At 41.4% G+C, this 23,983-nt stretch overlaps 1 protein-coding gene and 2 long non-coding RNA genes across 8 annotated transcripts; 1 reads left to right on the top strand and 2 right to left on the bottom strand.

The window, feature by feature from the left end:
- Positions 1–3,900: 3,900 nt before the first annotated feature.
- Positions 3,901–11,545, bottom strand: PDP1 (pyruvate dehydrogenase phosphatase catalytic subunit 1). 4 transcript variants are annotated; one of them, XM_088177254.1, is made up of 3 exons: positions 11,379–11,545; positions 10,916–10,950; positions 3,901–7,834 (listed from the first exon to the last, which is right to left on the bottom strand). In XM_088177254.1, exons 2-3 carry the CDS (start codon positions 10,944–10,946, stop codon positions 6,183–6,185), a joined length of 1,683 nt encoding a protein of 560 aa, XP_088033380.1. In that variant the 5' UTR covers positions 10,947–10,950; positions 11,379–11,545; the 3' UTR covers positions 3,901–6,182. The 4 variants fall into 4 exon arrangements, with proteins under 4 accessions (XP_088033380.1, XP_088033386.1, XP_014744173.1 ...); XM_088177260.1 differs by having other exon boundaries at positions 11,478–11,501; XM_014888687.2 differs by lacking the exon at positions 10,916–10,950 and having other exon boundaries at positions 11,379–11,511.
- A 183-nt stretch (positions 11,546–11,728) lies between these two features.
- Positions 11,729–12,764, top strand: LOC148225535 (uncharacterized). The gene is made up of 2 exons (XR_015808000.1): positions 11,729–11,824; positions 12,206–12,764. It is a non-coding gene; the product is annotated as an uncharacterized LOC148225535 (long non-coding RNA).
- LOC148225534 (uncharacterized) lies at positions 12,548–23,656 on the bottom strand. 3 transcript variants are annotated; one of them, XR_015807997.1, is made up of 3 exons: positions 22,978–23,656; positions 13,863–13,926; positions 12,548–12,843 (listed from the first exon to the last, which is right to left on the bottom strand). It is a non-coding gene; the product is annotated as an uncharacterized LOC148225534 (long non-coding RNA). The 3 variants fall into 3 exon arrangements; XR_015807995.1 differs by having other exon boundaries at positions 12,548–14,555; XR_015807996.1 differs by having other exon boundaries at positions 12,548–13,926.
- Between the last annotated feature and the right edge of the window lie 327 nt (positions 23,657–23,983).

The following is a 23,983-nucleotide window of genomic DNA, read 5'->3' as shown; positions in this document are numbered from 1 at the left end:
ACTGATGCACGACTTTTCTCTTCACAGCCATCTCTGACATTATTGCGGTTCACTGTGCTGCCTTCTGCAGTTGTTTTATGACACGCACCTAAGTTTTCTTCCATGTTTGTAATTTCAGCTTTAAAGACACATTGTAACAGGTTTTTCCTCCCTTACATTTTCCTACTTTATACTGATTTTTTTTTAGGATTCACACTCTTGTATTTCTGTTTTGAAATACTCCACATTCTGTTGCATTTTTTAATCTGTCTCCTAACTTCCTATAACCATTTCAGTCACTGCTTCACAGCTTATGACAGGATTTCTATGTCTCTTCATTAGCTAGACAGACTTTGTATCACTTTTTTTAAGAGTTGGCTGCTGCAGCAAGTGAGTTTCCAAGCACTCTTCCTGTAGCTACCCTGGGAACACTTGATCACATATTAAAGGGACTTTTATGATTTTCTGACTTCAGAACTGAGCTTTTAATATCACTGCTGTGATATGCTTCAAATGCTCCTTTAAACTCCAGCAATGATAAATAAGACCCATAACACTCCAATAGTTCTATTTTGGTTATAGATTTGGTTATACAGGTTAACAAATAGAGCAGACATCAGAATTGTCTTTTATCAATTTAGTCATTATATATTTCAACTGTCTGAACTCTTGCTATACCTCAGGCAATTTTAATTCCCAAAATTTTGTATGATACAGCAGTTTTAAAGTGCAGTACAGCAGCTTAAATGCTTGCCACCTACCAACCTGGAGCCCCTATGTTATTTTTGGGCCCTAATCTTGTGTCACCTTCTCACTGCATTTTTCTGTCAGTTGGATTTTCACAACAGTCCCTTACATACTCTTCACTAAGTAGTAGACAGGAGCCTTTCTCAGCTGTAAGAAGTGTCTCTTACACATCGATTCTATAGAATATAGATTCTTTTCACCTGCTTGAACATGATTTGGTATGAAGTTACATAAACATGACCCAAATATAAAAAAGTTCCAAATACTAAAAATACAGTGTCTGTCAAAAATCTACACACATTTTATGCTTATCTGTCTTTCTGACATTGAGCTAGACAGCTTTCAGATTTAGTGTCAGTGTTTGCTAAGCAGTGAATGGTACTTGAGTGCTCATTTCTAGATCAGCCCCAGAAGACAGACACTGCTGCCAAGCCACCCACTGGAAGACTCTCCTGCCTTCTGTACTACTAACTCTAAGTTCAGGCTCTGTTTTTTCTTTAATTACTGGTATTTCAGCCTTTTACAAGCTAGACTATTTTGATTAAAAGGCATTGTCCCCACAGTTTTGGATATTTTACTTCTTTTTCATATAAAGGGGGACTATGTAAAGACCTGGATCATCTTTTCTGTAAAGATGTTCTTAGGGCTGAGCTTTGTAAAAGAATGAATAGAAGAACAGATTCCTCTGATCAGCTGTGTTGGAAGCTTTACAGATTCCTACTCCTGCAAGCAAGGAGTGCTGAACAGTGTTCCAAGTGCAGGCTTCCGAGGTTATGCCAAGGAAATTCTATGTTGCTCATTTAACTGTTGAACACTGGCAAGGCTCTGGAGCAGGGGAGATGAAGAGGGTCCTTGGTGTAACAGCAACACCTCGCAGTGCCCAGCAGTGACATCCTACACACCATCTGTGTAGGTCAACACAAAAGATGACACAGGAGCTTGAGCTGCACTTCCACATACCTTAAGAATCAAAGAGCAAGAACAAGCCCTTAGAATAGGGCTAATTACAGGAATATCAGGCACAAGACAAAAACCCCAAAGTAATTATGCAAAAAGTGGCAGCTGCAAAAACTTCAGGATTACTGTACCTCTGAAGATCCAGGAAAAAAAAAGCTTAAGATTTACCTCCAGAAAACACCTAAATGGTGTGGACAAGGTAACTAAGCTTCTGTTGTGCTCAATGGAGCAATTTTGAAAGACGCATTTCATTAATATACAGAGCTTTTGAATGAAACTATGCTTAATGCATGGCTGTGTGTCAGCTCATGGGTGCTTTCCTGTTAACATCAATGATCTCTCTATTTATTATGCACTTTTCCTGTCTTTCAGTATCATATGACACAACACATGATGTCCAAATAGACAGCCCTAACTGGATTATTTTTGCATTTAAGATGTGAGGCAATACATTAAAGGCTACTCTAAGTACATATTTTGGGTATTAAAATGGAACAGTTTATGATGCTATAAAAATAAATTGGTATTCACAAGTTTTATTATAGAGGATTTTCTATCTAGGAAATAAAACAAAGCCTATAAAGCAAGCTAATTTTTCTGTTCAGAGAAAGATTCACCATGAGGATAGTGAACAACCTGCTGCATAAAAGATCCCCTGAAATCTGTAAGTCTGATTACTTACTTATCCAGACTAGGAACCATAACAGATATATACTTTGCAGTTCATCTTTTTTTCCTTCAACACAGAAAGAGATGATATACGGAGAACAATCCTAAAACAATCTGGTACTAGGTGGTCCTTATTTTTTGAGCTAGAGAACATTCATTTTATTTGTTAAGTTCGGAAAAAAAAATTTTTTAAAAATCTAATTTCTTATTAATTACCACAAACAAAATAAAGTACCTGCTTGTCATAGTATATATGGAATGGCACCTGTATTTTCTTGTGCTGTTGTATGTAATCCTGGAAGGTTTCATGACTTATTAGGTGGGTCATCTGCAAGAAATGCAGCTTCAAAAGACTTGCACACTGATCAATACATGAGATAAGTTGTTTGGGGTTTTTTTGCCCTCAGACCTTGCAGAACAGATAGGAACAGACCATTTATGCATCTCAGATTGCTTTTCATTTTGCCACATAATGCTCCTGCCAACTTCTACTTGATTTGTGATCCAGTTATGGAAGTCAGATTATCCTTTCCCTCTACCCAGAAATTTATTTTTAATACTCACAAGCAGCAAATAAAACAGAAGGTGTAACCAGCATAGTAACAATTGCATTCCAAATAAAACCACCATATCATGGACTTGCCACCAAACCACCATGACACTGGTGTGAGCAATTAATACTGAAACCTGCCAAGGAAGCTTTTGAATACAGTTCTACATAAGCTTCAATTAGAAACAATACTCTTAGTACAACTGACATTGGTTGTGCTTCGGCATTCAGATGGATGGGATGCAAATACAACACACATACCACTGAACACAAAAGGAACAGATTAACGGAGCCTTAAGTTGGAAGTACAGATGATACATCTCCCACTCTTGCATAGTATTACTGTTGAACTGACACATTTACCTAGAACAGTTTTCAAGATTAAAGTGAATCTTGTGTTGACTGCCATGATTCAGCAATCCTTCATGGTTGAACCAAATAGATGCAGCTGTGAAATTCTTATTTGAAAAAGTAATCTCAGCATCACCCTTACATACACAGTATCTGTACTGTCCACAATGCAGCAGGTCTGGAAGACAAAGCCAAGGTGTCCTCAGCCTGTCCAACAAGAGCTGTTTCTGTTTAGTTCACCATCAGCTCGTTCTTGCCCCACTTTAGTCTGTACATATTTTAGACTGTTTATAAAATGCTGTATTGCTTGATACAGAGTACAATACACAGCTTTTTAAGATCTGAAATGCTGCTGCTTCCTCAGCAGCACTGATCCTGAAGGTACTCAAAAGGTGCTGGGAACTGAGACACATAGCACTATTAAAGGAAGGATCTGAGCTTTGCTGTCTGGGGGAGGCAGCACCAGCTTTCCTGATGCAGGGTGGCACTGAGCCTCACAGTGGCAGTGAAGCACTCAAGTTAAATTCTGTTTCCATTTATACTTTGCTTTCATTGGCCATCTGATGTAGTCATAACAGAGATCACACAAAAGAACAAAGTCCTAGCAGAACAGATACTACATTTGACATCAACTCAATACACATGGATTTCTGCATAATTGATCATTTATTGGAATCTGTTAAAAGATGTTTGTTCAGATCACCTGTTCAGCAGGCAGTTATGCTGCATCTGTTCACTGCATACATACTGCGCAAGTCTCCAAGCAATACATAAATATTGTCTGACCCCATACTTAAGCATCTTTACTACAAAAAACAGCTCCTCAATGAAAGTCGTATCCATGGGACCAATGTGCATTTCTTCTAGCTACGACTTGTACCAAATCCATATCAACAATCATAGGTTAAATACATCAATGCATGTTAATAGAGCTTTAACAGTAAAAAAAGTAAGAAAAGTTAAATACTGCAACAGCTGAGATACATACTGCATTTGAATGACAGAACATCGTCTATTGACCTAGTTAATGACACAGTCACCAAAACACAACATACAGAAGCAATGTCAACAGCCAGTACTTGTCTAAGCATTTTAGAGTTGCCCTTTTCCCTTCGAATAAAGAAGGGTTGGGTACATCTTGAACGTGAACTTAGTCATCATTAACCTTACAGCAATATTGATGCTGATAGTTAAGGTCAGGTAGAGACATACTAAAGCTGCAGGCCACTGAGTACACATAACATTTGTGAGTTTGAGGAGCCAATGCTTACTATAGGACAGGTTCATTGATAAACTAAGTGCACCCTATGTAACAGTAGCATTAATTGGCAAGACATATTTGGTAGAATATGCCACTTTAGAAACCTAGCATATTTCAGTTAATTGAGTAAAGTGTTGACTTAACTAGCTATGATGAGGGCTAGGGAGGTATTTTAACTGAAACACCTTGATAATGTGAAATAAGCTGACCTATCATTGTTCTCTAGAACACAGGAATAAAGTTAAATGTGTTCTCTCAATCATCAAGGACTAGTATTTCAGCAGGCATTTCAGTTTTTAACCTAAGGGCAGGTTAAAATAAATCCCTATACAATGCAACATACTTAAAATAGATGCAATGATGACCAATTAGCTGTCAGTCTCTTACCCTTACAAGCCCAACAATTTTGGCACACAAGTATAGCCAATCTTTTAAGCTCAAATTCAACCATTCCAAGCCACAGAAACCCATTTCAGAGACTGCTCTGTAATAGCATTCTAGACTGTAAAAACATGCATACACCAGCTGCCCAGAAACACACAACTAAAAGAAGTTGCTAGAAATAGCCACTGAACATACACATGCATGCCAGTGAGTTTCCCAATTAAAATGCTATTTACAAGCCATACTTAAATTTTTTTTGCAATTTGTAGTTTTTAACCCAACTTACACATATGAGTTCAAGTGAACAACATATAATGTGACCTTTTGAAATATCCAAAGTGAAAACGAGTGCAAGTTACAAAGCTACAAAGAGGTTAGCAATGATTTCCTGATCTTTTCAGGTGAAAAGTATTTACTAGATAAGCCAAGGAGAGGTGGAATCTATGGAGGACAGGAAGGAACCTTTAGGAAAGTAAACACAGCCTTAACCAACAATACTGACTTTTTGAAAAGTCTGAATTTCTTTATACTGAAAACTGAAGTCCCCCATGAAGCTATCTTGCTGCATGTTGTAATGTGTTATTGCCCTGCAAGTTGTGCAGAAACCTACAGTGAAGTATTAATGCACAAGAAATTTAGAAATTAGCGTGCATAAGATATGATTTAGCTGTAACAGAATCTCAGGTATTGATTATGGCTTAGACCTGCATTGAAAGTCAACACTTAGACAAATATCCTTATGTGAATGACATTGTCCATATGAAAGTGAGACAATTTTGTTACACTGAAGACTTTCTTGGTTAAAGAAGAAACAATAGACAATATATTCACAGATAACCATTGCAAGAATTAGCCCTGTAAAAAACTCAACAATACTTTTTACTTTTCCTTAAGTGTATATATATGCAGATATTTTATAAGCAAGCTGTCTCTTGAACAGCCAGATCTTTGATAGTTAATTCTTTACCCTACTTCCTCCCTCATCCAAATTTATCAAATTGAAGACATTGTTCTAGCAGCATTCCCGAAATCAATAGTGCAAAGTTGTTATAAAAAACTTTTCCCAAGCTAGGACATCCTCTTCAAGTTTTGTATTGGGTCAATAGCACTTCCCATGTTTTTAGAGCTCTGGGGAAAGGCAGGAACAATAGATATGCTGAATCTAACAAACGAACAATTATTTGCCAAAGGCTTTTTAAAATTTTATTTCTGGGTGGATTTTTTAAACTTGCTGCTCATACTGGCCCTTGTTACAACTTTGGCAACTAGTTCACTGCATTAAATTCACAATTCCTCATCTTGATATGCACCTATAACACGTGAATTGAACTGCACCACAATAATTGTAATGTCATCTCTATACATTCGAGCCAGCTCTTCTGGAAGACTAAGCATCTTGGACAGTCGCTCATGATCCACAGTTCCAAACTCATTGTTACCCACTGCATGACGTATCAGGTGAGTTGCTGCATTCTGATCTTCAAATACTGAAGAGATTTTTGCTCTCCTTTCTGTTAAGAGCCCATGCATCTGTCCCAAAGTTACCTTATAGCCACCAACAGCTATTGGTTGTTGGTGGTGAACACCTGTGAGGTACTCCCCCACAATTCTAGCCACATCTTGCCTGTGCATTGTCTCCCACAGCCCATCTGTGGCCAAAACCAGGAATTTATCCTGTGGCCTTAACTTGTGATGTATGACTTCTGGTTCAGCTGTGAGGTATGGGGGAGTGAAATAGTTTGGAGGAATAAACTTTGTATATTCATTGTCATTCAGCTGATCTGGGCCTGATTCTACTACTCTCTTCTGCAGTTCAATACTCCATTTAAACTTCACATCACCAAAAGCTCTGAAAGGCATCAAGAGACCCAAGAGACGATCTTGTTTCACAAGACTTTTCTCTTCAGATTTTGGATGCTCCATTTTCACACGTTCCACTTCACGTTCATTTTGTGCATTGTGGTCATAGGACAAATTAACTGCAGACCAAGATCCATCTTCTTCCTGAACACCAAGCATGGCTCTACTGTCACCTGTGTTTGCAATGTGCAAGTCGATACCATCCACATGGGCTACGCAGGCAGTTGCACCAGAAAACGCTACTCGCAGTACTAGGTAGTTGAGAAAAGAATTTGGATCTCCTACTTGAGCTTCCAAAGAAATATCATTATCAAGCCTCTTAAAGGCATTAATTAAAGCTTCTCTCACATCAGTAGTCTCTCCACTGTTGAGATCAATCAGCTCCTGCCAGTAAGTTCTTAGACTGTTGAAGTAAAGCTTGGAAGCCTCTTTGCTAAAATAATCATTGGGATGCTTGTGCCACTGTAAAATGGGCAACAGAGCTCTGCCACTCTCCACAGCATTTTCTATTTCAAGTAAAGTCTCATGAGGTAACAAAGAGACAGCAATGTAGTAAAACAGTCTTTCACTGACCGCTTGAGCACAAGCGCAGCCTGCGTGGCCATCAAACACACCCAGAAGCATCCCTCTTGTCTGCAAACAAGTGGCAGCACTCCTCCGGTCCTCTATTGGAGCATTAGCAGGCAACTGGTTGCTATCGAAGCCAAGAACAGAACTTACATTTTTGCCATCAAATTCTGGGACTTTGAAACTGTATTCATTTGCCTTCAGAATGCTGTTGACCTGTGGAGGGGTGAGGTAAAACCTCTGCGGAGTAGAAGCATAATCCCTTGTGTGAACAAACTGATTAAAGTGCTCCTTTGGCCTGTAAAGTGCCGCAAATTTCTTCTGCGGTGCATATCTGAAGTGACTGTGAGCAAAATGAGATGACAAACAACACAGATGTCTATGGTGGCAGTAACACACAGTACTGCCTATTCTGCTAATCTCGCAGTTACGAATCAATGGGAACAGATGAGCTGGTGCTGGCATGGCATCAGACAACAATGGCAGCCTGGAGCTTCGGACTGGAATTGCTGAAAGACAAGAGAATAACTATGCTTAGCGGGATAGCTAAGAGATTTTTTTTCCCCCCAGAATTCTGTGCTAAGATGTTCACAGCTCCTAACCAAGCTGCTTAGCATATGGAGTTCATAGCTTCAAAGGACTTGACAAAGAAAGGCATTGCAGGTGCTTGTTTATAGACACGAGTTGGGCTGTAACAAAAGAGCTGTACCATGCTTCAGCACAGATATTTTAGCTCTTAGACCCACTCATATAGCAGGAAGGAAATGAAAGTATCACACCCAGACAATCAATGAAGATTCAAACAACTTAGCACAATGGTTAGCATGGAGCAATCTACAGAACTGCCACAGGACTTTTACAGATATTTGCTTTCCTGATGATTTCACAGCTGACAGAGACAGATGTGGCACACAAGAAAGAAAACTCTTTCTATAGGGCTGAAAAAGAAAAAGCACCTAACAAGAAGACTCAAGAAACAACTCTGAGATGACATACAATGAAGATGGCTTAGACAGCAGAAACAAGAAGTAGGTGATAGAGAACTGATATTCTTTATGCAATCAGAAGTCAGTAGCAGGGTTTTCTTCTTTTCCCCGCTTTCACATGTAAAAGCTCAAACTTGTGTGACATATACAAAATAGCCACAGCAGTCTATGCAGCAATTTCCTAGCTTAAGATATAAGAGGTACAAGAGGTAGAAAGGAAATACAGCTTTCCAACAGCTATTCCATCCCGGTACATTTTAAGATTATAAAACACTTAAAGCTATTCAGTTGAAGGTCTATATGTGAATTGTTTGCTTCCATGACTAGAATAGAGGCTTTGCACTCTAAAGCTAATTCAATGTTAAGATAAACCACTAGTATCTGAGAAATATTCTATTGCTACTCACCGCATCTAAAAGCTTTCCTTATTTTTCACTTCTCTAAAGAAAGTATGCTAGCATACTCTTTCTTGTCCCCATTTACATACCAAATCACAACATTAGTTAGAGTGCCTCTCAAAAGCCTTATTCACTATGCCTCATTATCAGCAAGTCTTTTACAATGTAATACTTGAGAGACAATTCCAGAGTGTAAATGGAGTTAAGCTGTGCCTTGTGTGAAGTACACACATTTAAGGCAAATGCAATTTTCTCTTTTATGATCAAGTTTCATCGCAAAAGCTTTATGTCAGGAAAGACCATTAGAAGGCTTACTGAAGTCATCTATCAGCACTGCTAGATGTCAAATTGTTTTACTGAAGAAATGAACATTGCTGTGTTATGCAAGGTGCTTCAGTCATTAAATGGATTTTTTTTTTTAGCCAAGTAGGCATATCAGGTATTTCAGATGAAACTCAACCCCAATATGCAACAAGCCCTAATACTCGCTCTAAAGACTCATGCAATACAGGAGAAATTGCATTTTGCATCATCCCATTCCATTAGCTTTCCACAGCTTCAAGCCACGATTCTGGTCACCTGGGCCAGCTGAAAAGTGTCTGGAAATACATGAAGCTTCACCCCATTCTCCTTGTTTCAAGAAAGGAAAGCAAGTCATATTCTTCCCTCCAAGCTTGTTTGTTCTTTTTAAATAAACCAGAGTAGAGCTCATTTCTCTATTATATGACATATAAATGGTGAAAGCAGAGCAGAATTCATGTTGCTGTCAGTCTGCTGATTCCCCAGTATTAATGAGTGACTGTTGTATATCGACAAAAACTCTCCTAAGTCTCCCACTGGCAGCTGAAGATTGGAGATTTCTGTCGTGCAGGTACCAGGAAGAGCTTGGGCTGTAGTCCAGACATCCATGAGCAGTGAATTGGCTGAAGCTTCCAGATGCATACTCAATTTATGTCAGCCATTTGCGTCTCCAGGCCAGGCTGCACATGCACACAGCATGACAGCACTAGACTGCAACTCCAAATATAGATTTTAAATTCTATTCACTGCCTTCTAATTATATGGGAGCTATTTTGGTAACAGGTATGCATATTTCTTCACGTGACATTTAAAAGCAACAATTTTGCTTAAGGTTCTATGGATGTGCCTGGCCTACAGCAGCACCTCAGCTTCAGCACTAATCTTCCATTAGACTCCACCTGGATCAAGCTGTCCTGACTGCTCAGCATTTGTGTTCAGTGCTGACCCACAGTGGTGCCTCAACTGTTCTGACAGTTTTGTTGGTCCATGATGAAGCAAAAATACAAATGTATTGCTGCTGTAACAGTTCTGCAGTACCACCAGAAGATATTTTTATAGTTTTTAATCATTAGTTTATCAAACATCACATGAAATCCAAGAGGAAGTAGTAAGAAGTTGGCCTTACTTTTTCCATGGCTCATATAATTTACAGTAGATCTATGCCAGCTTAAGAGATCAGTCTGTTTCATATACCAGCTTCAATAATTCCAAGTTGATTAAACAAATGCCTAATTCCAAGTGCCCAAACCTGTACTGAAATTAAAGTCTCTCCCACTTACACCTAAAACACAGTTGCTCCAAATATAACCAGACACTCCAGCTGCCCTTAAAATAATTAAGATCCCAGGATTATAGTTGATCAAAAGATGGCAGAGAAGAAAGAAGCAGAAAGCAAGACTACTTGAAGTCTGCTTCAAGACTGATTGAATACAGTTCAATCAAGATTTGCCAAGATATTAAAATCAATCCAGTGTAAATACTTCTCCAAGCCCAGAGCAGTGTACAAGTGCTATTTTTCAGACTGCAAATATGACCAATAATGAGTCAGATGCTCAACTTATGGTTTTGCAGTACTACACTAAGAAAACAGAAAAATGTTCCACCTTTCCTTAAAAAAGGCTCGTTATAGCCATACCATTAGGGCTAATCGGCACTGCACAGACAGATTCCTCCAAAACAGTGTGCCAAAGACAGCCATGGCTTCAGGTAAAAACACTCACTCGGGTGCCTTTCCTACACCTGACAGAGCCAGCTGGAGAGAACGGGGAGGAGGAATAGGAAGCATTCAAGACAAGCAGCACCGTTAATCCTTCTCTCGGGCCTCAGACACAGCCCAGCCTAGCAGCCCCTTCCCCGGGTCCCATCCGACCCCCGAGCCCGTCGCCCCACGAAGGGAGATACATACCGATCCGCCTGGGCCCAGGACATACACACATTCTCCTGTCACAACATGAAGCCGCCAACATCCACAAAGCAGAAGCCCGGGGGGCGGGGGAAGAAGCAAGGCAGAGAGTTTGTTAGAGAAGACGTAGAGCTCCGGCACGGAGGTGGGACAGCAGACAGGAGGAGACACGCACACACAGCCCTTCGGCGGGCGCACGGCGCCGCTGCTGCCGCTCGCCCAGCGATGGGACCAGCTCGGCAGGGACCGCCCGAACCCGCCGCCCGCCCGGGTACCGAGCCCCGCCGGCCCCGCTCTCCCTTCCGGCAGGGTGAGGGGCAGGGCCCACTCTCGCTGCGCGCCGCCGGGGCGGACACCGCTGCCCGCTCAGGCGCTGCGCGGCCCCGACATGGCCGCCCCTCCCCAGCCGCCCGCCCGCCTCCGGCACGACCACCTCCTCCTCCCTCCGCCCGTCCTGGGCACAGACCTGGGCCTTTCCCGGGCGGCTCAGGGAGGCGGGGGAAGGACTGTGCGGCACAAGAAAGGAAGCAGGCCGATGGACAGGACCGCGCCACCGCAAACGCACCCGCAGCTCCAAAACCCCCCGACAGCCGCTGCCTCACGCCCGCGGCCGCCGCGCCTTTATAAAGGGCCCTGCGGCGCGCGGCGCGCCGCCCATTGGCTGCTGAGGAGGGCAAGGCGGGCACGTGACGCGGAGGCCGAGGGAGCGCGCGGGGGGCGGGGGAGGAGGGGGCGCTGCGTGCGCGCGCACCGCGCAGGGGCGGGAAGGCGCGGCGGCGGCGCGCGCTGTGTCCGCTCCCCCTCCCCCGGGGTGTCCGTGAGGGCAGGGACGGCCCCCGGCGGGCCCCTCTGCCACTCGGAAATGGGGCCGGGGGCCTTTCCCCTGAAATGATCCCGGAGTGTCTGTAACAGGTACAAAGCACGGTAACTCCGCAAGACACCGCTAACGCCTGGCCCCTGAGCCAGTGACCACGCTGCCCTGAGAAAGCCCCCCACACTCCTTTGGTCAAGAGTCAGAGTCACACAGCTTCTGACTATTTCGGAGACCGAATATGGGAAATATTTTTTGGTCTAAGTTTTGTGGGTGTGTTGGCATTGACTCTGAAATCCTTTTAAAGAGTGGTGCTTTTTGGTTTTTTTTTCTTTTCCTCTTGAAATGCTCTCGAGTTGACGTGCAGTCCCAAAGCATGTTAACTCCGCAAGAGACCACTGAATCTTGTACTGAAACGTGAGGGGTTTATGTTTTTTAAAAAATTATTATTAATTTTCCACGTGGTGTTTTGTCTCCTCCAGAATCCCTCCCGGCAAAGCAGGTTGCCGTGGAGTGCCAAAGAGCAGGGATCTGCGCCCTGACATCGCCACATTGCTGCCGTCACTGCCAGCAAGGAATGGTTTGAGGGCGAAGAAGGAGCAGCCCTTCCCTGGAAGGGCAGCACGTTCCTGCCGGTGCAGCAGCAGCAGCAGCAACAGCCTCCCCTTCCTCCTTTTTCTTCCCTCTCTTAGTTCCCATCTTGTCCCTGTTCCACATCTCTAGGGCAACGCTCAATTTTGCATGTCCTTTTCAGGTACTCTGATCCAGACTTACTCTTCATGTACATTTCTGAATGTTATAAGTGAAAATCAAAAGTCTCGATATTCAGCACAATTTAGATTGCTTTATTTGATATAGACAGAGCAAGCTGGGGAACGTGAGGGGTCACTGCCCACTCCACGCTCCACCGAACCCCGGCCTGCAGTCCCTTCTTATACTATGGTTCCTCCTTGTAATCAATAATTTTTTGTTTTTTTGCTGTCATAATTTTTCCAGGTAAGCAGTGGTGGTCGAATAAACATCTTTATACAAATTCACAAAGTCTTTGGCGATAGTCAGTTTCACAGATAACTGTCTGGTCCTTGTAGATAACCACCAGCGAAGTTCTGGAAGCCTAGTCCTTGAGATAGGCAACATTGATCAGAAAAAGGCAGGAAGAGCTATCAGAAAGTCTGATTTTGCAAGCTAGTAGTAGATACAACTTATTTGGAAAACATAACATCATATAACAAGGTGATTTAAAACAGAATGGTTTTATCATATAATTTCCTTTATCTAGTGTTCATGCTTCACTTCAGAGCTTAGTATTCTGGTTTATACAAACCCCAATACTTTTGTGATTAACACACATCTTTTATCTATTATCACAAGGATATGGAAAATATATAAATTCAACAGTATTTTAATTTCCTTGGTCATCTCTCTGTTTATAGATGCCTGTGCTCTCACACCTTAATATTTTTCAGGGTCCCCACTTTGCTCTGTGTTGTTGGCAGCAGATGTTAGCAAGCCTTGGGATGTTGCAATTAGCATTCCCTCAGCAGCTGTAACAAAACATAGATTTTTGACTATACTTATGTGTTTACTTGGTAGGATGTGTACAGCTGTGTACCAATACCAAGAGAAGAAAAAAAGGAAAATCTGGACTTAGTACCCAGAAGACTCAAGAGCTCTACTTGAAATTTTAAGAGTGTGGAAAGTACTGCTCTGTGACCTGCTGTGTGAAAACCAGCTAGAAAGATAAAATGATGCCATCCTTAGAAATGCAAGTCTTTCATGGTAATAGTTGAAAACACTGAGTATTAAAATTTTCATTTGGTATTCTGGGTGACTTTTGAGAAATTAATTTGTTTATCCAGAATGGTACGCCATCATCTTCTCTTTGAGGCTTATTTTAAAAGTGAAAAAAAAAATCTGAGACACCATTATACATTAAAAACTTCATTAAACAGCATGAAAAACAAATTATTTACATTCCTTTTAAACTGTAGCATATGGTTAAAAATAGATTGCTAGCATGTGCTGAAATAACAGCCATTTATGTAATTTTCTACTTGCAGCAAGAATGACTGTAAAGCCCCAAGTTTGGAAATTTTCTTGTAGACTGTGTAAAGGTGCACTATCAAGGTACCTTCTTACCTTGTCAGGAAGAAGAAGGCTGTGGGAAGACAGACCTCTGCCTGGGTGAATTTGAATCATCATTCTACGAGTAGATACATAGAAATGGATTAGGATGAAGTCATCACTGATCACCTCATATTACTCTATGTGAGGAGTTTGGAGTGGCTCCATGTATGACTTTCACAGAGAATGTTGCTAGAAATGTACTTCGAAAAAAAATTCCACAAAATAGTTAGCATTTAGCACTTTTGGTCTTCAGAACATCTTGTGCCCATTAGTTCAATTCTCTGTAATTTGCTGTGAAATTGAAAGGTTAGTGGTACAGCTCCCTGTTTATTGATTTAATTATCCCTTTCTTCCTGATTTAAGGCCACGAGAGGAGCTACTTTTAGAGCTGGTCTTGGAAGTTGTAGCTCTCTGTCTCACAGTATCCTGCTGATACATCTGAACATCAGACAAAATTCAAATTTTAAAATATTAAATGAGAAAAGACTCTGGCCTAAGCAGCCGCATGTAAATCCCACAAATTAAAGACAAAATGCTAAAATTTTGCTGACATTTTGCTCCTCAAGCTTATGTGAGTTTGCTGGTATGCTGCCAGAAGTTGAATGTTGCAATTTAACTGGAAAGTTAGATTTTTTTCCTTCTCTTCATCTTGCTGCTGCCATGACCTTTTTGTGCACTTTGAGCAACAGTCCATTTTTGCTGATTCTAAGGAACAAAAAAAATTCTAATTAATAAAACCATGTTGTTCCCCATTTAACATTTTACACCAGAGATTGATGGAAAAGCAATTACTTGTAACTATTTCAAGGTATGCAAAGTCTCCCTGTTTCCCTGGATGAAAGGATTATCAATGGAGTGTAACACGAGACATCAGTTCTTGTCTTAATGTGCCTGTTGCCAGCAGTGGCTAATTCTGCACTGCAGAACCAACAGGCAGCTATGCATTATCACTGCAGCTAAAGTGCTGCAATAGTTCCCATAACACACATTAAAAAAAAAAATACATTTCCAGAGAAACGCATTTCCAGAGAAACATTGTTACTGATGATCAAAATCCATTTTCATTTGAAATCAAGTGTTTGCAATAACTTTCTAGTTTAATAGGTTCTTGTGCCTGATGTATAAATATTTTATTGATTCATTTTTATTGACTCATTTTTACTGAAAGCTAGTTCAGGACCATCATATTTCACTTGTTTTTGACTTGATTCCTTTAATATTCTTATGATATCCTTGCACACAATGTTACAGAAATGCCATTTTGCTCCTATGCTTGTTGAAAAAAGCAGTTGCTCATAAAACCTGTCTTAAAACTGAATGCACAGATCAAACACTTCCCCTTGGCAGGCTGCCATACCAACCTGGAGCAGAGAAAAAGGGCAGAAGAGTCATATAAGTTTTGAGAGCAGAAAGAAAAGCCTAACAAGGGAGAAAATAAGGGAGACAAACAAACCAGGTATGGAATAAACAGAAAGGATTGGACAGGAGTAAACTGTGTTCTTTCCTTTTCCCGAGAGCATTACAGAAGCAATGACAGCAATCTAAGTATGCTGTTCCACAGAGCAGCAATTTATTTTTAGTGGAAATCAGGAGCATTATGTGGCAAAAATAAATGTGTCAGTAGAGCTCAGAGCAGATGGAGTATCTGCAAACAGCAGTGGCCTGTGCTCTTCAGTCTGCTTCAAAGGGAGAGTTTGGTTGTACATTCAAGTTTCCTGCTGCCCTCTCAGGGGGTGTTTGCTGTGGGTGGTGCATCTGTACTGCCTCAACACAGCTGGGTTCCTGAGTACAGTGAAGATTTCTGAAGTTTTACAATGAGGCCTGCAAAAGGTGATTTTTAAAGAATGCCTAAGAGTATTAACTTTAGAGTGAGCCAGCAGCACTGAGCCACATGATTCATCTCTCCCCTGCCCTTTCTAAAGGCAAGTCCAATGGCAAATCACAGACAATTGCTTTCAGTGGGTATTTTGCTGTCACTGTGGGATTCACGGATAGTTTAATTTATTTTGTCTCCCCTGGAGGCCCTTTGTATCTTCACTCTTAATTCCTTTCTGAAATGAAGCAATGAGTCTGACTCATTCAACAGTTCAGATCCAACTTCCTAGACTCAGAGAGTAATTGAAGTCAGACATGACCTGCTGAAACCAGGGCCACCTTCAAAGCTAGGTCAGGTTGTTCAGGGACTTGGTCAGTCCTTTGGCCATCTCTGAGGACTTAGGTTCTCCAGTCTACCTGGGCCCCAGTTCCAGTACTTCATCACTTTCATTTTGAAGATTTTTAATTTTTAGCTAATCAGAATCTTCCATGTTAAGCTTGCATCTGTTGTTTCTTGCCCCTCAGGACTTCTTTGTAGCATCCTATATGTTGATTCCCATCGCCTTAGCAGAGAATAAAATGCATTTTTCCATTTGGTAGTAGTTTTGCACTAGTTTGCACTCTTTGCCTGGGCTGGTTTTTCAGGGTCTGCTATTCAGTTTGGGGAATACAGCATTCTGACAGTTTGATGAAAGGAAATTACGTAGAAAAATAGGAAAAGGAAATTATGTAGAAAACTAATATTTTGGCCAGCTTCCAGAATGATACTTAGGACATTATCAGTGTCTCGCTATGAGAAAGTAGGTTCAGGATATCAGGAAGCTGGATCCAGCAATTACCTCAGTTCTGAAGGGTCTGATCGCTTTTCCAGCTATGGTTCATCATGTGCATTTTTCATATTTCTTTGTTATAGTCATTTTAAGATGTAACTACATTTGCAGTTATAATGGCTGCCATGCAAAAGATTCAATAGACTTCAGGGGAAATAGTGGAGGGGAATCTGCCTGCATTTTTCCATGCAGAGAATAGCTTATACTTTTCAACAGATAAAATATTGTTTACCTAATGCTGCTGGAACAATGATATCCTGAGTTCATTTTATCAGATATAATACCCTGAAATTACAGATTGCTCAGACGCTGGTAATTGAATAGAGAGTTTTGTCTTTACTTGAGGTCACTGGAGTCAAGAGATAGAAGCCAATGGATGGTCTGTAGAAACAGCTGGTTTGAATTGAGATCTTTCTATGCAAATGTGAGAGATGAATAATTTCTCCAGCAATGAGGAAGAGCAACCACTGCCAGCTACTTGATATTGTCTTTGCATGAGGGGGTACTTTGAAGCAAAAAGTAGTTACGGAAGATAAATCAAAATTTCCGTTTAAAACCAAGAGTAGGCTCTGAACCAATCTCTTAGATGTCTTGGGGTCCAGGCTTAAATCAGGTCACATTTTTGCTTATAACAAGGAAGTTTAGAAAGAATACCAAAATAACCTCCTTCTCATTCCTCTTTGCCTTTCTCACTTTAGCCTTACCTAAATGCTGGGAAAATAAGACCTTGTAGCCTTTAGGCTTTTTATTTGACGAAATGACCAAAAGAAAAAAACAAAAAGGCTTTTTTTTTTTTTCTGTAGAAAAAAGATGAGTTAGGTTACTGTTTTCCTTGGTTGATAAATAGACTTATTCTCTCAAGTGACCCCATCTACATAAATATTTACTGTTTGCTTTATACTATATGTTTTATTTCTATTTTTAAAGAACAAACCGAACACATATTTGTTCTAACTTTTTCCCTTTCCTGACTAATCCAGTATGCTGTTCTTCCAGGCAAGTGTCCTGAGCAGAAGGTTACAGAGTCTCATTTGCTGCCTCTGAGGCAAGGAGTGGTGGATTCCTGTGTGAGTGACCAGTCTTCACTGCATGGTAAGGGCATTGCCCTCGCCTCAGTTGACCTGCAGCCAGACAGTAACAGGACTCATCTGGAAAAAGAGGCAGTGTAGAATGAAGGTAACAATTATACCAGCCTTTTACAGTTAAAAGCTTTAGCCATTAGGCTGTTATATGGTAAGATAGGAACAAGCAGAAGGAGCAACACTGTGTCTTAAAAGTGGATCTGGAGCTTTGTTTATGGTTTTCAGGAGCTGGAGGCAGCCAACTCCTTCTGAGAGGTCCTGGCCCTCTCAGCACAGCAAAGCTGTGCTCCTGTGCCAGGCTTTTAATCAAAAGAGAAGGTCTGACTGTGATCATTTCCAACAGGCCTGTTTTAGGGGTGCCTTTCTTCTCCTGGGGAATTTTTTATAAGGACATTTAGAGATTCCCATTCTAATTTTGCCCTGCATTGGCACTGGGGTGCTTTCCTGGAATCTGGATTCCAGCCCAGGGCTGGAATTGGCTTGCAAGTCTGAATAACCTGCATATTCAGTTGCACAGCTCAATGATGTCCCTGTGGCAGGGGCCAGGGAGGTGGTGCAAGATCACATGTTCCCCCACAGACAGGCTGTGCCTCTGAGTAACCTCCATAAAGATCTAGGAGCATTGGGAGGACATTCAGTAAGCACAAGATGACTGCTACCCTGCTGCTTCTCAGGAGCTCAGGACACATGTTTCCTGCAAACCTTTTGGGCTTGCAAGTTAGCAGTCCAGGCACCTTATTCCTTCCCCATTATCATTTTACTCAGTGTGTTTGAAATGCCCTGGAGCAAGTCCAGATTGCAAGCTAAGTGATTTAGAGTAGTATTTTAAGAAGAAGGATTATTTATTCTATTAGTATTGACTTTAAACACTGGGGCTAAACACCAGCCACATCAGGCTGTTTCTTTGAAACTTCTTTGAACTTTGGATGCATCTCTGGAGCCTGCAGCCTTGTGTAACTGCAGAGGTTTGTTCATTTTGTCTGGATGTTATATAAGCTGTCTTTTATTTTCCTTTTGCTTGTGATCGTCTTATGTAGGCTGCCTTCTTAAATTTCAGGAACCCTAAGGCAGCCTGAGTCATGTGTATGAGACTCCTTTTTGCACTGTTGTGTAAGGTAGTGAATTGCAAAGGTCATGGGAATGAGTTATTTAAAACTGAAACATGCTGGGCTCTATCCAGCTCAGAATAGATGAGCTCAGAAAGGCATTTGCGTTTTAAATTACAGTTTGGGTTATCAAGGACTCATTCACCTAACTCACTATTTCAGTTTCTTTAGCAAACTGCTGTAGCACACAATATTTTTGTTTCTTTTAAATGTGTTGCTGATATAATCATGCATTCCCATGAGATAATGAATAAAATAGTTACTTTCAATACTAGAAAAAAAATGCATTCACAAGTATTATCATCATAGGCACAGTCTTCATGCTCATTCATTTTTGCTCACAGCAATTAACCTCCCTTACCATTTGAGCCCAATGGAAGACGTAAGATTCATGGTCAAAGTGCATGGAAGGGCTTTGATCTACCCAGTGATGTGGGTTGTGATGTGTCACTGTACCCTTGTATAAACTGGCTCAGTCATACCAATGCCATGCAGGTTAAAAGTACAAGAACAGATAACCCTGGAGTCTCTAGGGCAGATCACTATTTTTCTGTTCACTCTGTCTACTGTCTGGTTTAAGCCATCCAACTGTACCATCATGACCTTTCTTGCTTCTTATGTCATGTCCCCTCTGAGGCCCTCCCAAGTCACCACCCATAGAAAAGTGTTTCCAGCCATACTTTAAAGTGAAAGTGCTCTGAACTCTCCCAGAAGTACTTCTAAACTTGCATCATTTCACAGAGCTGTTCAGGGCATGACTCCACCAGCTGCTCAGCACGCTGATCAGGGCAGGCAGCAGTCTCTGGCATCAGGGAAGGGCATTGCAGTGGGCTAGGGGAGCAGGAGGGAATACAAAACCACACCTGGGAGTGATTTTTGTTGTCTCCATCAGCCTGTGGAGCTGTCCCAGCATCATTTTGGCCATTTGCAAAATTCATGTGTGCAATTCTAATTTACTTCCCTTTTCATGCAGCAAAATGTAATCAATTTGTGATCACAATTACTCTTCTTGAAAATAGTAAGAAAAAGCTATGTGATGAGAAAAAAATACATGAAATTGGTTTGGCATGAGGAAGCAGTTAAATGACTGATTACTGAAACCCAAACCAGTACAATCCACCTCCCCAAATATTGCACCAATATCACAAAATTAAGTAACAGCATGTCCTCAGATAGGCTTGCAATGCAGTGTACTGGTAAATTATACAGACAGAAAGTGGTTAAGCCAGAAATTGTGGAGTCATACATGTGCATGTACATGTAGGAAAGGGGAAAAAAAACCTAGTAAAAATAAAAGGCTAGAAATGCAGCACAGTAAACTGAGGGCACAGTAAACTGAGTTCAGGGACATGACACTGAAAAGAAGGAAAATACTGGGGCAAAGGACTTCCTGGAAAGGGCTTGAATGTAAACACAGGTGGGGTCTTGCTGTTCACCTGCTTTTTGCTGTGTTCAGAAAAACAGTAACTTTTTAAATACAGGAATTTTACATGTGAGTCTCTTGCATTATACCCAGCATCATGATTTAAGGTGATTGCTAGGATTAAATAGGAACAGCTAAAAGAAGAGCTGGAATAAGGGAGGACAGGGTCTATGAAGCATAAGGGTTTAAACATGTTAGCAAAGAAAAAAAAATCCCAATTATTTTCTTGTATTCAAGTCATTCTAATTAGTATTTGCATTTATCAGTGGGTAAGATATATGAGTAACAGGGTGGGGGATTTTTCTTGAATGCTGATAATGGATACCTTGCCCTGAGTCTAAAAGCAGTGCCTTAGATTAATCCAGGAAACCCTTCTTGAATCTGCCATCATATGAAGACTGGCAACAAGCTCACTCTCCCCAGAAAAGAGCTGTAAAACCAAGCAAGAGATATGTGCAAACAGAAAATCCGTTCACTTCTCTGACACTGCTCTTATCCTCTTGGACTATCTTGGGTCGAGCAGCTGGAAGACAGCATGTTCTGTAGGCAGACAGCTCCTGGCAGGCAGTCAGTACAGCTGCGAACACCACACTCTGTGCCAAACATGAGTCTGTAATTTCTCTCCAATGCTCAGCTTTTTGAGGATAGCATTTAGTCGTTTCCTGGGAAGACAAAGGGTGCCCATCAAAGCTAATGATACTTTACTTGCTCATGCGTTGCCATGTGGGAGGTGGCTATAAAGCACACTTGGAAAATGAGCACAACTGATTCAAAATTACAGCAACGGCGTTGATGCAGGAATTTGCTGCCAGGCAGTTCTCAGAATCCCTGCACCCTTTGTGAGACAAGGAGGCATTTTCTTCTGACTTACTTTTCTCAGCCATCTGAATAGGAGAGCAAATGTGCCTCAGGAGAAATAAGTGTGTTAGCTTTCATTAACTTTTAATTTGAAGTCTGCATAACTGAGTGAAACCACTGTAGTAATCTGGAAAGGGTATCTGAAAGCCCTGTTGAATCAGAGAGAATTCCTCCGTTCTCTCTGCAAAGTACGTATTTAAAAGGTGCTTTGTTCAGAGGCACAGTATCCCCGCCAGTACTTGCAAAGAACTCAAACAGTGGGAGCAAATCTAAAAAGTCATTTCAGGCTGCTGCAGCATTCTCCAGGCTTTAGTAAAGGTCAGTGTGTGTGTCCTTCAGCCATGTGGAGTTTTGATTAGCCAATCTGTGTCGTTGACAGCTCTGAACTGTTTCCAGACAGTGAAAATCAGGACTCCCAAGTGCACAAGAAGTGCACTCCCCGTGCCCAGCTTGTGCTCAAAGGCATGGGACTTGATGCACAGTGTTCAGGCTGTAATACATACTGCAGCAAGGCTCACACCCAAACATTCCAGTCATGTCAGTAAAGTTCAAAAATCTTGTTTTGCTGCCAGGTCTTTCTTAAAAAAAAAAAAAAAAGAATTCAAAGAAATTTGAAAAAAATGTTTCAGAGAAAACTTAAGGAAAGGTACTATAGCATAACTGAGTCTCTTCCCACATCTATTTTCCATGGTCATTTCTTAAGGCCATCTTTACAGCACTCACAGTGCAGACCATCATGTTTTCATGATTTCTTGCCTGCAGCAATTGTAATTCTGCCAAGTGCCTTGCCACCTTTACCTTTTGTTACTGTGGCCAAGCCTGTTTGATCTTGCTACCAAGGCCAAATCACCAGATGTAGTGTGATATTGAGAAGCCAGATATCTCTGACCCAGTTGGGATTCAGTGATGAGTCCTCCCAAAAATGTGCCCATCCCTGTGAACTAGAAATGCCTTCTTTGTTGTGTTCAAGCACCACTAACCAAAGTTGTGTGGCTATGGATTAGCTTAAGCGTTTGTCAAACACATATATGGTTCAGTTGCTCTACATGATGCATTGGTATAGTGAACGTTGAAATAAATACAGCTTCCAAAGCATTCTCTGCCTTCTCTTGGACATCAATAAGTAGCAAGCAAAAACTTATTCACTGGCTGTCTCAAACCAAACACCTCTATTAAGAAAGGTTTGGTTTTGATGTTTGAAAATTATTATTTTTCATCCTTTTGCTTTATTTTCTGTCGGTTACTTTCCATACCGGAAGAGTAGAGAAAAATGCTGTATGAAGCAGAGATGAAAAACAGGCTTGTGCCACACACCAGGGAGCAGCTGGTGGATGAAGCACTCCCTGACAGCCCGGAACATCAGGGGAGCTGGATGCAGAGAGGAAATGTGCTATATTGATCCATTTCTTCTGTTTTGTTTTGTTTTCTGTTAATACCAGACTACTCCTTTATTTGAGCTTACGTATGGGGAACACTCAGAACTGTGACAATGCAGCAAGCTGAGGCTGCTGACGCCAATGAAGGTGGGAGGAAAAAACACATATAGAAGTGAGAGAAGAATTTGGCCCAGTGCCCCCTTTTCACTTTTTACAACCCAGGAAAAGCAAAATAGTGTTGCTGACAGTATGAGCTTTTAACAGGAATTGCAAACAGGACATTGTATTAGAATTTATGTTAATACTTAATTTTGTATTTTTTTGCCTGTCCCTTGAAATGTATCTCCCTTAATGCTTGGCTACTCTGAAAAACCAAGTCCTGTAGTCACTATGAACAGGCAATGCAAAGGTAATGTCAAATGATTTCTTCAAATACAAATTTCTTTTTTAAAAAGTTTTAGTTTTGTAGAAGTTCATGTCTTTGAAACATTTGTAAGCTGGTGAGGTAGTGATTTATTCAAGCTTGCTAAGTGCAGCATTTTTCTATAGTCTCAGTCAAATACTGTGAATGAAGATTGCTATAGTTACAGCTGGGTTCAGAAACTGGCACTATGGTATTGTAATTCTGGTTTCTTACCTTGCTTCTCTTGCTCTGGTACAGTGGGAGACACATTTCCATCTCTGTAATTAGCTGTGGTGTGAAAGATCTTGCAAATTCATTTAAAAATGCTTGAGAAAATGTGAGATGAGGGACATTTTCCATTGTCTTGTTTTCCCCAAAATCAATGAGCAACATGGTACTTCCTGCACCCAGTCTGCATGCCTTGTGTGCATATCTTCAGTAGAGTCCTTGAAATCCAGTTTGGCATTTTTATGCGTTGCAAAAATATAAACCACTAAGTAAACAGTCAGTGCACTGACGGCTTCCTTTTATATAGGACATATTGCATGTAAAGACCTGCATTACGTTGGCATTTATTTTGACAAAAAAACAGAGGGCTCAACGTGACTGCAGCTAGCAGGTCTTAACACTGTGTGGTTTAGATAGGTCTCAGGATGGTGGCTTGTAAGCAGGAATAGTAAAGGACTTCACGGAATATCCTCTGAAAAGCAAATGCCTTCTCCCCAAGCTGAGCAGCAACAAGGTATGTCTTACTGTCAGAACAACTTGTCTCCCTGAACTGCTTTCCAGCACATCAAAAATGACACATGAATAATTGGCAGTGATTCAGGCGTTTTGTCAGGCTCCTGAGTCATTACAAAGCAGGCTGGGAGCTGGGTCGTACCGCCCTGCAGGTGAGGACTCTGGATTTGGCCGACGCCTCCCCTGCTCACGGGCCGAGCGGGGCAGCGGCTCAGCGATACAGCAGCGACAGTGCAGCCTCACTGCGCTCCCGCATTCCTCACCTGTAGCCCAGCCCCTTCCTTGTGCCGGCTCTCATGCTCCACAGACTCTTTGCCAGGACAACACGACTTCTAAAGCTAGAAATAGATTACTATTTTTTTTCCCTGCATTGTATACTGCTGGTTCAGTGAATTGAATCTGCCCATAGAGGAGGCAGGGGGTGGCTGGGCTGGGGCGAGGAGAGTCACTGAACTGGGGAGAAGGAAAGGAGAGCTAGGAAAGCAGGTCTGCTTGTTCT

The sequence above is a fragment of the Sturnus vulgaris genome, chromosome 1 (genome assembly GCF_052056855.1).
Source record: "Sturnus vulgaris isolate bStuVul1 chromosome 1, bStuVul1.hap1, whole genome shotgun sequence".
Taxonomy (NCBI): Eukaryota; Metazoa; Chordata; class Aves; order Passeriformes; family Sturnidae; genus Sturnus; species Sturnus vulgaris.
The sequence above is the reverse complement of the archived record's forward strand: the minus strand, read 5'-3'. Positions and strand labels throughout refer to the sequence as shown.

Coding starts and splice junctions, on each gene's coding strand:
- PDP1 (XM_014888686.2), bottom strand. CDS start 10,976: ATGTTGGCGGCTTCATGTTGTGACAGGAGAATGTGTGTATGTCCTGGG. Junction 7,835..10,915: donor TCCTGGGCCCAGGCGGATCG/GTATGTATCTCC, acceptor CTTGTCTTTCAG/CAATTCCAGTCCGAAGCTCC.